The following is a 19,296-nucleotide window of genomic DNA, read 5'->3' as shown; positions in this document are numbered from 1 at the left end:
CCGGCCTCCCTGGATCAGCTCCAGGAGCCAGAAGCAGGCCAAGCGAAAGGGATAACGAGGCCTCCTTCTTCTGACTCTTCCCCACTCCCCAGGCCACACCTGTAGACCCAGCTGACAGCAATCAGGCTTGGCTCAATCCCAGGTTTTGTAGGCAGGAGAGAAGAGAACGACAGAAGCAGGGGAGGGGCAGGCCTAGGAAGTGCTGAGTCATGGAGCCACACCCCACAGGATATAAAAGGCAGCAAGAGCTGGTGTGTCTCTTTGTATCAGGCAAATCCACGGATTGACTAGAGCTGAAGGTTGTGACTCACCAGCGTCTTGGAAGCTATCGAGGGCTCTTGGCAGATGCTGATTCTTTTGCTGCCAGAGCTGATAAGAGCTGGCTAATTAAGCCATCATTCGGACGGAGGCGAGGAGGACACAACAAAAGCTGTTTCCTTGCAAGTAATCTCACCAACCTCCTCTGTGCTTCTCTACACCACATTCTTTGTCTCTGTGGATTGGGTGCAAGCAGTAGCTGTTCCTCATCAGAGGTGGAACTCAGCAGCAGACCATCCTCCCCTGCTTCTAGTAGTGTAGGCACTGACTATCCAGTCGACTGCTCACCTTGATGCCAGACAGGCCCAGGCTCTTTGGACACTTTTGGGGATTCATGCCAACCCCATCTGAGGGCTCCAGTTCCAGCATCTTCCTCCTCCAAACTGGCTTCCAACGGAGGCCATCATACAGAGGCTCTTTGTATGTCATTATTGCAATTAAATAGTCCAACCATCAACCTCAGGGATACAGAAAATAAATTTGAAGATAAAAAGCAAAATCCATTTAGAGAGGAACTCCCTTGAGAAAATTCAAAGGAGTTTATGGCAGGTTAGTCAGTTCCATTAAATATTAATGCTTTTTTTAAATATCACATTATATTCTTTTCCCACTGGAAATCTGGGTTACATCAAAGTTGGGATTGCTATTGGGTTAACCCAGTCCTAGCTACAACTAGCAACACAGCAGAAAAACCCAAGGACAGTATTGTAACTTGTTAGCATTGCCTTAAAATTCAAATGTGGGCCAGTTCCTCCTCTGAAACCATGGTTGTTGGCCATGTCAATAAATCAAGCTGAAATCTTGCTATATTCTTCTAACACTATAAACAAAGGAAGCCTTTGAAGTAAAATTGCAAGCCTACATCTAAACATATGGTTTTCACTTAGCAATTGCCCCTTAATCACTGAGTTATCAGTTCCAATTGTCACTAAACAAGGACTTCTGGTATATATTTCTGTATTTTCGCTTGGAGTGCTACTTTTTAGAATATATCTGCATACAGAGTTCATAATAGTAATAGAATGCCCTATGCTAAGGCTAGTTGTAAGTTTCATTTCAGAGCCAAAGGAAGATTTGGCTATTTATCCAAACATTTCTATCATTAAGAACCATAGTTAATTCTTGTTCTCTTTTATAATATTGCATTATAGAATTTGAAACATTTGTTATTGTAGGTTTATTTTGGCTTATTCTTGTTCCTTTCCCATAAATCCATTGAAATAAAGTAGGTTGTAAATACTTTAAGTAATAAAGTGGAGTCCCCACATGAAATTCTACAGACAACAGTGTAGTTTATTACATTCATAAAAATTAAAGCAAACACTAATTTTCTGAAGCTAAAACTCATCTGTCATTCTCATCTGTATGAATCTTTGTATCATACAGATTAAAACTGTATTTTATAATTTGCCTAGCAGGTTTTACAGTTGAAACCATTTTAAAAGCACCTTGTTTAAAAATCAGTATTTTCAATTCATCATCACATCAAAGTTTTTAAGGAAAATAAGAGTTGGGGAGGGTGAGTTAATTAGGAACAGTAAATGCCTCTCTAGATTTTTCCAACTGCGATTCAGTCAGGAATAATTATACCACAATTTAATATCCACAATTTAACAATATATCTATCATTGAATTACTTTTCTAGAGATGCAGAATTTACTAACTATTCTGAAATATGATGCTAACTTAAACAAAGAAGGAGCAAAGTGAGAATCACCTGCTGAAGAGTAAGGTTTTGTTGATGTTGTTTTTGTTTTGTCCCTGGAGAACTAGAGTTTATAGTACCACAAAATCCATTTCCTTTTCAGCCTTGGTTTTTACTTTACAGTGTAAAGGTAATTGCCAGAAATGCTAAAAAAGAGAATTTCTAACTAAACCACATATCAGAAGTTCAACAGAACATTTCCTTTACTTCAAATAAATGGATTGCATTTCAGATGTGTTTGATTTACTGGAAATAAAGCAAAGTCACATGGTATTATCAATTGGTTCACCTTCTACTTAGAAAGAAAAAGAGGTGAAGTGCTTAAACTATATGATGCATTTTTTATGTTAAGGCAAGATTCTTTTGTGATCAAATAAGGAATTTTAAAAAATGTATAGTTTCGGGCTTGGGATGTTTCCTTTCATTCTTGAATTATTCCATTATACTGCATAATACGTCTATGTGGATAGCATAGTGAACAAAAGATTCAAAAGTTTAGTATTAACTTGGGCAAACGATTGGAAGGATCAGTGATTTGAAATGAGATTTTTGTAATATGGAAGGGGATGTTATTTTTAACATTATTTTGGATGAAGGGATCAGGTTTTTCTTAGTCTTGCAAGGTGTTGACATATATGTTCGCATACACTTTAAAGTATTGTGAATTTAAGAAACTTGGGACAGCTTATGTATATAAAGGTTGATGTAGCACGGAGGTGTTTCACTAAATTCAATGCTGGAAGTAACTCAAGGAAGATTTTGAATAATGTAACAAAAACTAAATCAAGACTACAATAAAGATAAATAATAAAAAGGCATAAATTATAAAACATTTCTAGAAATAGAATCTTTGGAGCACTTGAGAAACATTTATTATGCATTTATTAACCACATGGAATGGGCAAATGCATTTTTAAAAAGATAGTAAGTTTCATAGATGGGTTTCAGACATAAGTTTCTCAAACACAAGAGGTGATCTAAAAACAAAGACACATGTGCATTAACAGGTTCAAATTTGCTGATCAGCTCATGGGTCTGAAGGGAACCATTTCAAAAGTTAAAGTGCCAACATGGACGTAGCATAATTTAGTTAACAAGCTAGAATGCACCGATACTTTCCCAGGTGTGAGGGTATAAAACTGTTGAGATTTCCATATTTGGAGCTAATTGTCAATAAGAGAACATTACTTTGGGTCAGCTAAATAATTATAGTGCTTCTGTTTCCTTCTTCCCAACAAAACAGGTGTGAGCATGAAAAAGGACCAATAATGTTTTAAATATCAAATTATAAAAGGAAAATATATATTTAGCAGGCCTCTCTAGAATAGCATGCTGATCTAATCTATCCACAGATAGATTAGGAAAACAGATTTAATTACCCTCTTTTTCTGCCATAAAATTGAATTAAATAGCTGTCTGACTACCCTAGAGATGGAAAGGTTGCAAGTAATTATCAGAGAGCACAAGCCATTGTCCTATATCAGATTATAGAGAGAAATAAAACTTTATAGCCTTCAACCATGGTTCTGATTTTGGTATGTGCTAAATATTTGGTATCCTCAATGAAATACATTTCTATCATAATTCTGCACATCATTCTTAACTGGGGCTCCAAAGAATCTAGAGCACGGGTGTCAAACTGGTGGCCCGCGTGCCAGAGGCATCACTCAAGGCCACGCCCACCCCAGTTTCACGAAGGGGGAAAACTTCGCAATACATCACATGATGGCAACGTAACGCAGCAAGTTTGACACACGTGATCTAGAGTTTCATGAGAGATTGTGATTAAAAAACAAATTATTTTTGGATTTCATGTACCATGCAATACTAGCTCTTGCAGTGTTTAGTTTAGTTTAGTTTTATTAAATTTTTATACCGCCCTTCTCCCGAAGGACTCAGGGCGGTGTACAGCCAAAAGGTAAAAAACATGAAAAAATACAGTTAAGACAACAATTTAAAACCGAGCAAATTAGAAGAAATGGCCAATATGAAGAAATTTAAAATTTAAAATTTCAAACCCCAAAATGATAAAACCCCAATTAAAAAATTTAAAAAATATTAGGCCAGTCCCGCTTGAATAAATAAGTGTGTTTTCAGCTCACGGCGGAAGGTCCGAAGATCAGGCACTTGACGTAATCCAGGGGGAAGTTCGTTCCAGAGCATAGGAGCTCCCATAGAGAAGGCCCTGCCCCTGGGGGCCGCCAGCCGACATTGTTTGGCGGACGGCACCCTGAGAAGACCCTCTCTGTGTGAGCGTACGGGTCGGTGGGAGGCATACGGTAACAGCAAGCGGTCCCGTAAGTACCCGGGCCCTAAGCCATGGAGCGCTTTAAAGGTGGTGACCAAAATCTTAAAGCGCACCCGAAAGACTACAGGCAGCCAGTGCAAGCCGCGCAGGATTGGTGTTACATGGGAGCAATGAGTTGCTCCCACTGTTACCCGCGCAGCTGCATTCTGGACTAACTGCAGCCTCCGGGTGCACTTCAAGGGCAGCCCCGTGTAGAGAGCATTGCAATAATCCAAACGGGAAGTGACAAGAGCGTGAGTGACCGTGCATAAGGCATCCCGGTCAAGGAAGGGGCGCAACTGGCGGACCAAGCGTACTTGGTAATAGTGGTGGGTGTCATAGTCTTGGCTCAGGACTCAGATTCAGAATATGAGCTTGAAGAAGCTGCAGTGGCTCAGCCTGTGGAATGCCAGCTTTAGAAGAGACAAGACCTAATTAGACATGTCTAATAGACTCCATATCATAGAAACAACTTTAATGTCACAAGAAACTATCATAGAATCCACTCAAACTTAGAAAAAAAATACTAGCATGTTTAGAACCACGTCTCACAAATCTCGAAAAAAGAATTATTACAGTACAAAAAAATGGAAACTCCACAGAACAAAATCTTTTCCCAATCCAACAAACATTGCCTAATCCACAACCTAAACCGCACATATATTCTAATCAATAAATCAAACAAACAAACAATGTAGCCATTTTAATTAAAGATACCATTGAAAGAGAACAGAAACTTCAAAATTCAATATTATTTAGATTAGATAATACCAGTGAATCAGATATTACTAAAGTTCGTAACATCATTAAAAATTACATTTCACCCACCCTCTCCCCTGACGAAATAACTGAAGTCTCCAGAGATGGACCTGAATACAAAAACAGTGATGGCTCAGTGGCACCAAAATTCTGTAGAATCATCTGCAAACGAAAGTTCATTCAAGCCATAAACAAAATTTCCAGAACCAACCTCAGCCTCAACAAACTTAGAGCAAGACCCGATCTATCTTTTCTGCAATGGATTCGCTCCTGTGAACTTCGCACAGAACTCAAACGAAGGCAAGACGAAGGAGAAACCAACCTTTACATTGACTACCGTGCTGACTGCATAAAAAGAAAAAACTAGTCAATTGGCCAACATCCAACCCGCCCATCAATCAAAGCATCCAACCATCCGTCGCACCGAACTTCCAATCATCCGTCGTACAAAAATCTCAACCAACCATCGCTCAACCAACTAACCTCTATCCATCCGTCGTACAGAACCCCCAACCATCCATTGTTCAACCATCCACTGTTCAACCAACTGTTGAACAACCATCCATTGTTCAACCATCCATTGTTCAACCAACCAACCTCCAACTGCCTGTTGAACAGAACCTCCAAACATTCATGGATCAGAACCTCCAACCAACTATCATCAATAACTAGGTACACACGCCCCTTATTTTCTCTTCACCCAATGCTGCAGATCTTAAATGCAAATTGATAAACGCAAGAAGCATTGTAAACAAATTGCCTGAATTTATCCTCATGTTAAATAATGGTACATTTGATATATTTGTATGCAAAACATGGCTGAACTCATCCATCCTTAACTCCATTATTTCAGACAAAGAGTACCATGTTTTTAGATCAGATCGTGAAACCCGCAGAGGAGGTGGAGTAGCTATCTTTCATAAAAAGTCACTGAATCTAAAAAATGTTCAAGTTGCACATAAACTTGCTATCCCTGAAACTATTGTATGCAACCTGTCCCTTAACACCACACTTTGATTCCTACTCAGGGGCTACAGAGTCCCTGACTACGACATCGCACATGCGAACATGTTAACCTCACTACTAACTTGGGCTACCTCTTGCCCATATCCTCTCATCTTCCTGGGTGACCTCAATCTACCTCTTATTAACTGGATAACAAACAAATGTACAACTGAACCCATCCATACTACCCTATACAACACTGTTAAAAATCTAGGTCTTGAACAACTAGTAACTAACAATACAAGACTCAACAACTGCCTTGACCTCATCTTCTGCAACAACACAAACTCAATTTATGGATTACAAATAAAAGAACCCTTTTCCAACAGTGACCACAGCATGATAGACTTTTGTCTCAATATACGCCCTTACAAAAATCGTCATAATAATAGTATTCCAAACTACAATTTCAAAAAAGCCAACTATGACCTACCTCTCATTTCTTGACTGGCAAAATCTATTCTCAACCTGTATCACTGCTGAAGACCACTACAGAGTTTTCCTACTCGAAGTCAATAGAGTCATTAAACGCTACGTACCACAAACCACCACCAAAATCAGGAAAAACAAATTACCATATCAATAAAAAAGCTTCAATCCAAACAAATCCCTTTGGAGAAAAAACAAAAAGGGACATGTAGCTAATCTCAAAAACTGCTACAGAGATATATGCAACCAAATAAAAATTGAATGTACCAATTACCACACCAAGCAAGAAGAAGACCTTCTGCGCACAAATTCCAGTCGTGCTTTTTATAATTTTGTGAACAACAAACTTGACCTCTGGACCTTTAAGCGCGAGTTCAAGACTTTCTTATTTCATCGAGCAGGGCTGGCCTAATGGGAATTTTAATGGGATTATAGGGTTTTATAGGGTCTTTTATAATTTTTATCTTATAATTTTTAACTTTTAGCCAAATTGAATTAGATTTTTATTGATATATTGTTTTTAACCGTTGTGTTACTGTTTTATTCTGGCTGTACACTGCCCTGAGTCTTCAGAGAAGGGCGGTATAAAAATATAAATAATAAATAAATAAACTTAATGACTCGAGATCCATCCCACCACTAAAAGAATCTAACGGCAAAGAAAATAATGATGAAACAGTTAAAGCAAACCTCTTTAACACATTCTTCGGCTCAGTCTTTGTTAACAGTAATGGCTCATACACGACATTCCCCAACCGTACCAACAACGACCTAACACATATAGATTTCACTGAAGAAAATGTTGAAAAAGCTCTTCGTAAACTGAAACCATCCTTGGTTGGCCCTGATGGACTATGTGCATACTTCTTAAAAAACCTTTCCACTAATATAGCAGAACCCCTAAGCATAATCTTTGGAAAAGCCTTCACGACCAGTTCCCTTCCCAAACTTTGGTCACTAGCCACAGTCATCCCTGTCTTCAAAAAAGGAGACCCCAGCTTAGTTGAAAATTACAGACCAATCTCTCTATGCTGCATCACCTGTAAAGTTATGGAATCTATCATCAACCAATCCATTACCCTCCACCTAGAAACAAACAATCTACTCTCTAATAAACAATTTGGTTTCAGAAAAAAATTATCATGTAACTTACAACTTCTTCACTGCAAAAACATATGGACTACAATTCTTGATCAAGGCAAAGCAATAGATGCAATTTACATAACTTCTGTAAAGCTTTTGACTCAGTGATACATGACAAACTTCTCCTAAAACTAAAATCCTAGGGCATCTCCGGACCCCTCCACAATTGGATAACAGACTGTCCTGTCAAACAGACAACAAGTGGTCAAAATAGGCAGTGCCCTGTCAAATCCTGTTCCTGTCAATAGCGGCGTTCCCCAAGGCAGTGTTCTTGGACCAACACTCTTCATATTATACATTAATGATCTCTGTGACCATATTAAAAGTAATCGTGTTCTCTTCGCTAACAATGTCAAAATATTTAACACTACCAACAATACAGCTACCCTTCAAAAAGACCTTGACTTTGTGTCAGAATGGTCAAAACTTGGCAACTCCAAATCTCAACCAGCAAATGCTCTGTCTTACACATTGGGAAAAAGAATCTAAACACTAAATACAAACTCAATGGACATTACCTTACAGATGACCCCCACCCTGTTAAAGACCTTGGAGTTTTCATATCCAATGATCTAAGTGCCAAAGCCCACTGCAACTATATCGCAAAAAAGGCTTTAAGAGTTGTAAACCTAATCTTACGTAGCTTCTTCTCCAGAAACACTACACTACTAACCAGAGCTTATAAAACATTTGCTAGACCAATTCTTAAATACAGCTTGCCTGTCTGGAACCCATACCACATTTCTGACATCAATACAATTGAACGTGTCCAAAAATATTTTACAAGAAGAGTTCTTCACTCCTCTGAATACAACAAAATACCTTATGCCACCAGACTTGAAAACTTGTGTTTAGAAAACTTAGAACTCCGCCGCCTTCAACAGGACCTGTGTTTAACTCATAGAATCATCTATTGCAATGTCCTTCCTGTGGAAGACTACTTCAGCTTCAATTGCAACAATTCAAGAGCAAACAATAGATTTAAACTTAATGTTAACCGCTCCAATCTTGATTGCAGAAAATATGACTTCTGTAACAGAGTTATTAATACTTGGAACACACTATCTGACTCTGCAGTCTCTTCTCAAAATTCCCAAACCTTTAACCAAAAACTGTCTACTATTGACCTCACCCCATTCCTAAGAGGTCTGTAAGGGGTGTGCATAAGAGCACAAACGAGCCTGCCTTTCCTGTCCTATTGTTTCCTTTCATCATATCCAATTAATATAGTTATTACATATTATGCTCATATATATGCTTATATATTATATAGTTATTTTCATGCATGCTTATATATCCTGTTGTGAAAAAAATAAATAAATAAATAAAGCCAGGAATCACATGAGGCTAGTTAACCATAGGCATTACTTCAGCAGCTGGAGAAGTCAGATGAGGATGTAAGGCCTCCCATCCTGCTCCCCTGATGAGTAGAGAAAAGACTAGAGCAATGGAAGTAAATCAAGCAAGGGAGTAAATCTCTTGATTACTGACAGCTGGCTGCAGTCTTAGCTGCCAGCGCAGTTCTGACCATGTTTTTGCTGGATCAATGTGTGACCTCTGGCTTTTGTGTGATGTTCCTGTTTGTAAAAGAAACCTTGAACTTGTGACCTCTGCAGTGGCTAATAATCCTGGATTGGCATTGGACGATTCTTCTGTTTGTTCTATTTCAAAGAAAACTCCGTGGGCAAGCTTTTGCTCTGTTTACATCCCTTTGTTCATTGTTAACCTTTTTCTCCCCCCTAACAAAAAAATTGGAGAAGAAGAGATTTCAAAAGAATAAGCTATTTGCTCTTTTCCACATTGAAAAAAAACACAATTCTGGTGATAGTGAAAAGCATCAGGCATAGGACAGGAATTGTTTGCTTTTTTCTCCTCTCCCACCTTGCACCTCAAAGAGATTGGAGAGAAAATTTTCAAGAGAGTAAGCTGTTCTATAACATGCAGGCACATTGTTTTCAATGCGTACAAAGTAGTAAGCAAGTATTTCCAAAGAGAGGGGCAGTCACTGTTTCACACCTTCAACACAGGGTAAAATCCAGCAGGTTCTGACAGGTTCTGGACAACCGGTAGCGGAAATTTTGAGTAGTTCGTAGAACCAGCAAATACCACCCTTGGCTGGTCCCAGAGTGGGGTGGGAATGGAGATTTTGCAATATCCTTCCCCCAGGAGTGGGGAGGGAATGGGGATTTTGCAGTATCTTTCCCTTGGAGTGGGGAAGGAATAGAGATTTTACAATATCCTTCCCCTGCCACGCCCACCAAGCCATGCCCACAGAACCGTTAGTAAAAATAATTGGATTTCACCACTGCTTCAACAAAACCCAAAAGTATAAAACTGAATAGTCTTGTCTCTTTCCAACTGAAAAGCACTGTCACATTATTTCCCACTTAGCAACCACTGCTTTAACATTATAATGCTAGAGATTGTGTTTTTCATGTATATAAAAAATGTGAATTTCTTATTATTAAATAATAACATGCTGAAAAAATGATGGAATGAAATAATAAACAAATTGCTTATTCTTCTAACAAAAATCAGATTTAGAGTGACAGAGTGTATCTTTGACTTCTGTGAAGTATTGCTAAGTAGGATTATGCAATAAATTTAATTCACTCTGTAATGTGAGCTTGAGTTATCTTACTGTATTTGGTTGTTAACATTGGTTTAGGATTCAGTGACTTATACTTCACCAAATTCTTATTTGTGGGTTCTCACTAAAGAAAATGATAATTTGATATTTTTTAAAAGCATCAGTTCAGGTAGCTTTCTCTGACAAATTCTTACTTTCTCCAGATTTCTTCTTCTTCTTTATAATGCCACGTATGGACAAAAATTAGTATTAGTGTGAGCTGGATTTTCTCTTGCAGAAATATTGGAGATATAGTTGCTCTACTGATTCACAATGGTGAACACATGTATGACACAATAAAGTACATTTTTTTCATTCCCTGAACAAGATTAAAGATGGGTTATTGCCAGATTTCGGTGGTTTGATATTCACAGCCACTTTGTTTTGAGTTAGATACGGCTCCCTTCCCCATCTAAACCCACATAGCTTTTGAAGGATTATTCTGTGTATGTTTTGTCTATAGAAATATCTATGTCTATAAGCAAACTGTTCCTGAATTGCAAGTAGCATCAGGTCTTCAAATCACTGAGGAAAATTGTATTTCCAGTGTTGAAGGACTATCTCTCAGCAATAAGAACAACAAAGATAATGCATTTCTGTATTCCCCTGTCAAATTTTCATGGAATAAATGTGTAGTTCAAAGAAAATGGGCATCCCAAAATATTAAACCTTGTCTCAAAGTCTAAGTCAAATTAATATATGCAATTATTTCTTCCCTGAATAGAACTTTAGGAACATTTAATAAAACATTATTCTGAATCTACAGTATATCTAAATAGATAATTAGTTATTAGTTTTATGGCAGTTTGAATTAATATTATACATAATGCTTAAATTTTGTATAATTATGGTTTAACCAACTTTGGGAAATGTGTACTTTTACATTAGAATCCAAGGATGTGGTCAGTATAAATGGTATTTTAAAGTTTAAGTGGAATGCTGTCGATGTGATAATCTATTGATCCTCTATTCTTCCACCCTGAATGTTATGGTTTATGGTTGAACAACTAAATTAAACTTGACTTGGTTTGACATTTATACTTCAGCATCTCAATAAAAAAAAAATGCTGCTCAAATACTAAGCTCTTGATAGAAGAAATGATGATGTTAAAATAAAAAGCTCTTTTGTACCTATGTCAGTTTTAGCAAGCAAATAATCCTAACTTTGTATATATTCTTGTACATATTCTTTTTATACATTTTTCAATTTGCTTGTATTGGTAATTTTAAATTATAATATTAGTGTTGCTTTAATTTGTTTTTAGAATCCTGTACTTCTACAATAGGGAACAATCCTATTGTCTGTATCCTATCCTACAATCTGTACTCCCAAGGGGAAAATATTGCATAAAATGGAGACTACTGGCCGGAGAGAACCATAGCAAGCAATCTCAAATGTATTGAATTGAATGGACAGGTTCAATTTCAACAAGTTGCTACCGGATGTATCCCAATGCTGTATTGTAGAGGTGACGTTCAACAATTTGAATTAGAAATTTTAAGGGACACTAAAGCTGAACCTAGTTAAATGCAGATCTTGGACTTCAGAAAAGTAGATTTTAATAAACTAAGAGAAATGAGAAATAGGACATGGGAAGAAACTAGTGAGAAAAGAAGCTTAAGGCTAATTAGAGTTCCTTAAAAAAGATAAAAGCAAGCAATCCAAATGAAAAAAAAATAGAGGACAGCAGAAGAAGCCAGTAAATGCATAAAATCTTTCTTAAAGATCTGAAAACAAAAGTTGACATATACAGAAGATGAAAAGAAAGACAAGTCATCGAAGAAGTAGCCTGAAACTGTAGAGAGCAGATCTAGAAAGTTAATGTTCCAAATGATGTGAAGGTAATGAAGGAAAGCTAAGACTTCTTTAGATAAGTCCAAAATAAATGGAGAAGAAGAAAATATATTGACTCCTCAGCTATGAGAGAAAAACACCAACCAAGAAAAGGCAAACCTACCCAATCTCTACTTTGCTTCAGTCTTCTTCAACATTATAATTCACGGTCTGTCAGAAACTTATAAATAGCAACATTGCTCTTCACAGGCTCCAGATTGAAAAATTGACATGGTCAAATTTTAATGTAGTTTCTTTGAGAAAATCCTGGAATGCTCTCTGTAAATGGAAGAAAATAATATCATCCCTTTCTTGAACAATTTATATTGTCAAGGCTATGGTTTTTCCAGTTGTAATACAGTATATGCTGTGAAAGCTGAACCATCAGTAAAGCTGAAGAAATACTAATGCCTTTGAACATGATGCTAAGGAAATCATGTTCTGAGGAAAATTGTGGTTCAATATCTTGAACCACAAGAAAAAAAAGTTACTTGATATTAGATTAATATTGAATAATGTTGGAAGCGCTAAAATGAAGTTAATTTTTAAATGTTTTAGATAAACAATGCAAAGTACAAATTGTTGGAGAAAAAACTGATCCTAAGTAATAAAAAATAGGTTGAGGTGGCTAAATCATATGACTCTTGGAGTCAGGGGTGAAATTTAAAAATTTTCCCTACCGGTTCTGTAGGCGTGGCTTAATTGGTGGGCATGGCTTGGTGGTCAGGTGACCGGGTGGCGTGGACAATAACAATAAATAATAAAAATAATAAAGTACACAAAACAATAAGAGGTACCAAAAACCAACTTTCACACTTTACACACATACACAACACAACATAGCTGACTCACACACAATGTAAAAGCAGCTGTACTTCACTCAAAATGGCCCCTGCAACAAGCAGGAACCTCACACAGCCACAAAAAGCTCAAAAACCAACTTTCACACTTTACACACACACAACACAACACAACTAACACACACACACAAAATGCCACGTACAGCTTTGTGAGATTTTGTGTGTTTGTGTAGTTAGAGTGAAACACTACAGAAACACACAAAATCTCAGAAAGCTACACAAATACTTTATTTTATTATTTTATTTTATTTATATTTTTTAGATCAGGGGTTTCCAACCTTAGTAAATGTAAGGTTTGTGGACTTCAACTCTCAGAGTTCCTCAGCCAGCAAAGCTGAGTTGAAGTCCACAAGCCTTAAAGTTACTAAGGTTGGAGACCCCTGTTTTAGATAAAAGCAGCTAGATTTAAAACTTTCTTAACTTTAAATTGCTGTCTAAAAAAAAACTCCTTAAAAAATACCCAATTAACTATTTTTTAAAGCTCTCCCCCCCCCCCCGTTAGTTACCCAATTGGAAGCAGGCAGATTGAGTTGCTTACCGAGGAGATGGATTGCAGGCAGGCAGATTTAATTGCTAGCTGATGCAACTGATTGCAGCAGCCGAAGCAAGGCTTAGCGAGCACGAAAGAAGCAACAACTAGGCAAGTGGGGACCAGGTGATTGTGTGGGCATGGGTGGGGGCTGTTGTAAGAGGTTGTAAAAAAATGATTTTAAAAGACTGTGATGATCAGGCTACCCAGCTGGGATCGCCAGAGGAAAAAAAGCTTTTAAAAGGCTCCTCTGACGATCCCAGCTGAAGTTACCTGATCTCCAGAACCTCTTAAAAGGATTTTTTTAACAACCTCTTTGGCCGAAGAGCTTGTAGAAAACATGCTTTTAAAGATTCCGGCAATCAGGCAACTCAGCTGGGATCGCCAGAGGAGCCTTTTAAAAGCTTTTTTTTTTAACAACCTCTTCGGCCGAATAGGTTATTTAAAAAAAGCTTTTAAAGGGTTCTGACGATTCCAGCTGAACGCTCGATCATCAAAGGCTTTTTTTTTTACTTTTAAAAGCATTTTTTCAGCCGAAGAAAAAATGCTTTTAAAAATTAAAAAAACCATACAAACCTCTGATGATCACACGGCTCAGCTGGGGCAGGGGGCAGGGCCAGGGATTTTTGCTACTGGTTCTCCAAACCACCCGCCGCCATCACTACCAGATCAGGTGATCTGGTCCAAACCAGGAGCATTTTACCCCTCCTTGGAGTATTATTATTATGGTTGGCCATACAGCCAGACATTTAGATTGAATTTGGCATTTTTGTCCACCTATCAATTTCTTCCTAAGGATCTGGAATATCATCATCATCCAACCTTCAATTATCATTCCTACTAATAATGCATTATTTAATGGAATACTTACAGAGAGATGCATATAGAATAAGTCCTTCTCCTGGGGTGGAGAATGATTGCATAAGAATTTGATTGAGAAAGACGGAATTTGCAAATTTTGTTTGGTTATAAATAACAGTTTTCTTAGGATGGAAAAATCAAGTATTTGAAATGCTGTACTAGTTCAAAATAAGGGGCATATAGTTAATGTAATCTTTCAACAGCAGCCAGTTAATTATTATAAAATTTCATAAAAAGAGTACCCAACCTTTTTAGACTGATAGGCATATTTGGAATTTTGAGGATAAGTTATGGGTACTCTACACTCACAAAATGACTTTTGAAAGCCTTACCTATTCCTAAAATAACTACCTTGGGATAGAACCCGTTAAAAATTACCAGTTTACCTTAATGCTTTCATATATATGCATAAGTGGTTTTTCAAGTCAGCAGAGATTTTGCATGAATAGCAGAAACTTTGTGTCAGGCTTTTGTTCAGTAACAATTGGAATTAGAACTTTAATCTACTTTCAACCACCTGGAATCTTTTAATAAAGAAAATATCAGGAGGACAGGAAGCTTAAATATTAATTTTCTCAGGGGCTGTTTTCATTTCTATCTGTTCAATGGGCTGATTAATCATACCTTCCTTTCAGCATTCTTGAATGCACTCCAAATGTTCAACTATAAATGGGTGTGCTGCATATGCCTTTCCTGTAATATTATTGCTGTGTAATTCAAACTCTTGTGTCAAAAAGTAGGTTAATTGTTCTCCACAAACTGATAATACATGTAAAATTGCTTGAATGTTTCATTTTAAAATGGCTTCCAATGCTTTAATTTAAACCAGCAAATTTTAACAAATAAATAGTGTCTGGCAATATAACTGTAAATAAAATGAACTTACTAACGTGTATTTTGTTTTAAAACTATATTTGTTTCATAGTTTCCATGTTTTATTGTAAAACATTAATTAATATAGGCTGGTAAATCTTATAGCCGATTTTTTTTTCTTCAATAACTACAAGCTATTCTGTTTGGAGTAAATTCCATATAAGTTTACTTCATGCTATCTATCATCTATACCAGGGTGAAATCCAGCAGGTTCTGACAGGTTCTGTCTAGCAGAAATTTTGAGTAGTTCGGAGAACCAGCAAATACCACCTCTGACTGGCCCCAGAGTGGGGTGGGAATGGAGATTTTGCAATATCCTTCCTCTAGGAGTGGGGAGGGAATGGAGATTTTGCAGTATCCTTCCTCTGCCACGCCCACCAAGCCACATCACGCCCTCCAAGCGCACCCACCCACAGAACTGGTAGAAAAAAAATTGGATTTCATCACTGATCTATACTTATCTGTTCAATCTTCTTAGTTATGGAAAAGTGGGTAGCCATACTTTTCTCTACCAGAGGTTTAGGAATTAAATTGAAAGCCATAGTTTCAGAGCAGAAATGTCCACCCAGCTTCAACGCCAAAAGGCTCAAGGAAAAATATGTGTTGACCTATGAGAATTAAATTGCAATGAATACAGGAAAAGACTGCAGCTTCATATCAACAGAAAGCAATCAACTCTTTCAAATAATAAAATTTCTATAACAGAGATAAGGAGTATGATGAAATTCAAATAAGACCCCCCATGTTAGGGGTTATATTGTGCTGATAAGAATGGCAAAAATATATTTTTTTCTGTTTAAAGAAAACCTGTCCAGCAGACCTTTTTAAGTGACTCCTACTCTGCTAGGAAAGATGAGTCTTAAGAATATCTACAGGGCCATAGAGTCAGAATTGGACTCCAACTGCTCAAGTCACATCAAAGTGGTGTTATGTGATTAGCTGAGACAAGTGTTCTTTTTTTTATTTTCTGTTGTTTATTGGTCTATTTTACTTCTGTTTTGTTTGCACTCTTTTCATTTCTTCCTTTTTATTGTAAACTGCCTAGAGTAGTGCCATGGCGAGATAAACGGCAAATAAATGTAGATAGGTGGCAAATCAGTTTAACAAATAAATAAATAAATAAAAATAAGTTAGAACCTGCAAACTCCTAAGGAGGTAAGCAGAATCCCCAAGACTGCTAATCCAACCACCTATTTATTATATAAATGTCCCTCCTCTTTGTGAAGTCAGCCCAGGGAAAGGCATGGTGTAATATGTATTTTGTAGAAGGAGGGGATAGTCCCAGCTTTTTTGAAGGAGTGGTGTTATGTGCCCCCTCCTCAAGAATATTTCTCTAGACCTAACTATATTGGACAGTTTTTATCCAAGAGATGGTGGGGCTGTTATCACTGAAGCCTTGGACTGGGATGATTATATGCACCCTTTTCAATGAGATTTCAGGCTCAAAAATATACTGAGACAGCATTGGTTGCACTTGTTTATGGCTTTGGGGAGAACTAACATATGGGTAGTGCAACCATTTTGGTTATTTTGATTTCTGAGAGGCTTTCCATATCATCAACCATGGTATCCTGCTGGCTTAAGTGCAGTGATTGAGGAACTTTTGATGGTTTATCTTTCTCTGTGGTTGAATTCATTCAATTTTGGCATTAGGGAAGGGATTGCGTTCAAATTCTACACTGTGACACTTTTTATTTAACTTCACCATGAGGTCTCTGGGTGAGGTCATCTGTCAGCTGGAGTTAGATATTCATTATTTGACTACATTTTCATTTCAATTCATTTTCAGCACATTAGATTGTCTTTATAGAAAGGGAAAACTATTCAAAGCATTTGCTTAATTGCCATTCAAGAAAAGCAAACTGACACCTTTCAATAAAATAATACATTTAATTAATTAAAAAGCATGTTGAAATGACGGCTGAAAAATATACTGTATGCATAATTGATTAATCAAGATATTCATGGTTTCCTCATATTATTGCTACTTTAATTTGATATGGCCAATCATTTTCATTGATCTGTTAGAAACAAAGAAAATCAGACCTGTCTCCTGTGAAGCAATGTGATTTTTTTTCTTGTTTAATGAATGCTTTGTATTTACACCAGGGATGTCAAACTCAAGGCCTGGACGGCAGATCCAGCCTGTGGAGTGCTTAGATCTGGTCCATGAGGCTGCCCTGGAAACAGCAAAGAACTGGCCTGTGAACCCTCTGCCAGCAAAAAGGAGCTCGGGAGAACCACCCTCAGCCCCCTTGAGCTCCGTTTTTGCTGGCAGAGGGTTGCAGGAGGCCGTTGCAGCCGAAAACAGCTTGGGAGCCCGTTTTCGCTAGCAAAGCACTTAGACCACCACAGGCACCCCCAACAGGAGTGACGTCAAGCCCCCCCAATTCAAACACAACCCTGATGCGGCCCTCAATGAAATTGAGCTTAACACCCCTGATCTACACCATAATTTTTTCTAGGGATTATTTTCAATCTGCATTTGCTTATTATCATTGATTGCATTAGTACTAACAATGTACTACTAATACTAACTAGTAATACATTGATGAATGACCCATCATAAATTTAGCCATCAATAAACATTACTTCACACATGATTTTTCAGTGCATTCTGAACGTAATATTAGTAATGTACCATAAAATATTGCATAATATAATTCCAGTAGGTGGGATCCAGGAGAATGGCCTTTTTCTGCCTTGGTTCCAACCCTTTGGAACATTATGTCCCGTGAGGCGAGATCCTCCCCCAACCTCTTGACCTTCTGAAGGAGCCTCAAAACGTGGCTTTGCCAATTGACCTGGGGTCCTGATGGGGGCATTCCACAGGGAGATAGTGGGCTAGAAAGAAGATCCCATCCCCACTAGGGTCTCTTGCTTGGGCAGAGTGTTGGACTAGATGACCTGCAAGGTCCCTTCCAACTCTGTTAATCTGATAAACTCCATTGACAGTGAGATAGGTAACATATAAATAAAATAAATAAAATAATGCATGTACAAAATAATCATATATCTTTTTCTTTCAAGCTACTACTATAATTATTTCATACTGATGCTGCTATTTATCTTTTTTCCCATCCCAGATTCAAGCCAAATACAGTGTACAGTATGAAAATATGTTCTTTCTGTGTAACATTTTGGAACAGCTTCTTGAAACCCACACAGAGCAAAAAAACAAAACCAGGCTTGGTTATGAAGAAAAAGAGAAGAAAAAGTTTTTGCAGGACATTGATCAAGCTGTCCTCCATCTCTCTGATGAGTTTCCTTTGTTCTGTATTTATTTATGGCGCCTGGGTACACTTTTGAATGCAGCACAAAAAGAACTTCAAGGAAGAAACTGACCAGCTTTTGCTAAGAAGGAGGCAGGAAGCAACTAAAATTTTCCATTGAATGAGAATGAAGCTCTGAAGCAAAGGTGTTAATAAATTTTTATTGTATTGGAGTCAGATATTGCTTGATTGGGTGTTTGGCAGTTTCATGATCACCACTTCAGTTTTTGGTGGCTAAAATTTGAGCAACATTTATAATATGTACCTTTGAATAAAGCAGATTAGCTCTGATACTAAAAATTAGCTCTGAAATTGTAAATTCAGATATTAGAATATTTAAAATTGTAATGCAATGAAGGACACCCGTTTATGAGCCTAATTACCATACTTTTCAGACAACTTAAGCACACAGTTAAGTTTCAGCTTTCTGAATAGTTTTCATGATTAGGAACTGTTATTTGTAGGTTATATTTTCCCACCCAACAGCTTTCAGGAAAAGGTTCTGAATTATTTTCTATTGGAAAGCACTAAATACATTTCCACAATGACGAATGCTCACTGTGCTTCATTCTGACAATTAGATATCTACAAGGTATAATAATTAGACTTATATATTGTTTACTTTATAAAACAAATGTGTAATCCTTGCTGAAATTTATATTACACACGTACACACACACACACATACATACGTATATTATATATATAACTACAATATATATGTGTGTGTGAGTGTATATTTAAAATTGTAATGCAATGAAGGACACCCGTTTATGAGCCTAATTACCATAC

General features: G+C 37.3%; 1 protein-coding gene across 1 annotated transcript in view; it reads left to right on the top strand.

Moving 5' to 3' along the window:
• The window catches only part of MEI4 (meiotic double-stranded break formation protein 4), a 46,323-nt gene extending 27,747 nt beyond the window's left edge, over positions 1 to 18,576 (top strand). The window contains exon 5 of the mRNA XM_058175997.1: positions 18,319 to 18,576. Coding sequence (XP_058031980.1) covers positions 18,319 to 18,576 — 258 coding nt within the window. The remainder of the gene's footprint in view (positions 1 to 18,318) is intronic.
• Positions 18,577 to 19,296: the final 720 nt, after the last annotated feature.

The sequence above is a fragment of the Ahaetulla prasina genome, chromosome 1 (genome assembly GCF_028640845.1).
Source record: "Ahaetulla prasina isolate Xishuangbanna chromosome 1, ASM2864084v1, whole genome shotgun sequence".
In the NCBI taxonomy this organism is placed as follows: domain Eukaryota; kingdom Metazoa; phylum Chordata; class Lepidosauria; order Squamata; family Colubridae; genus Ahaetulla; species Ahaetulla prasina.
The sequence above is the reverse complement of the archived record's forward strand: the minus strand, read 5'-3'. Positions and strand labels throughout refer to the sequence as shown.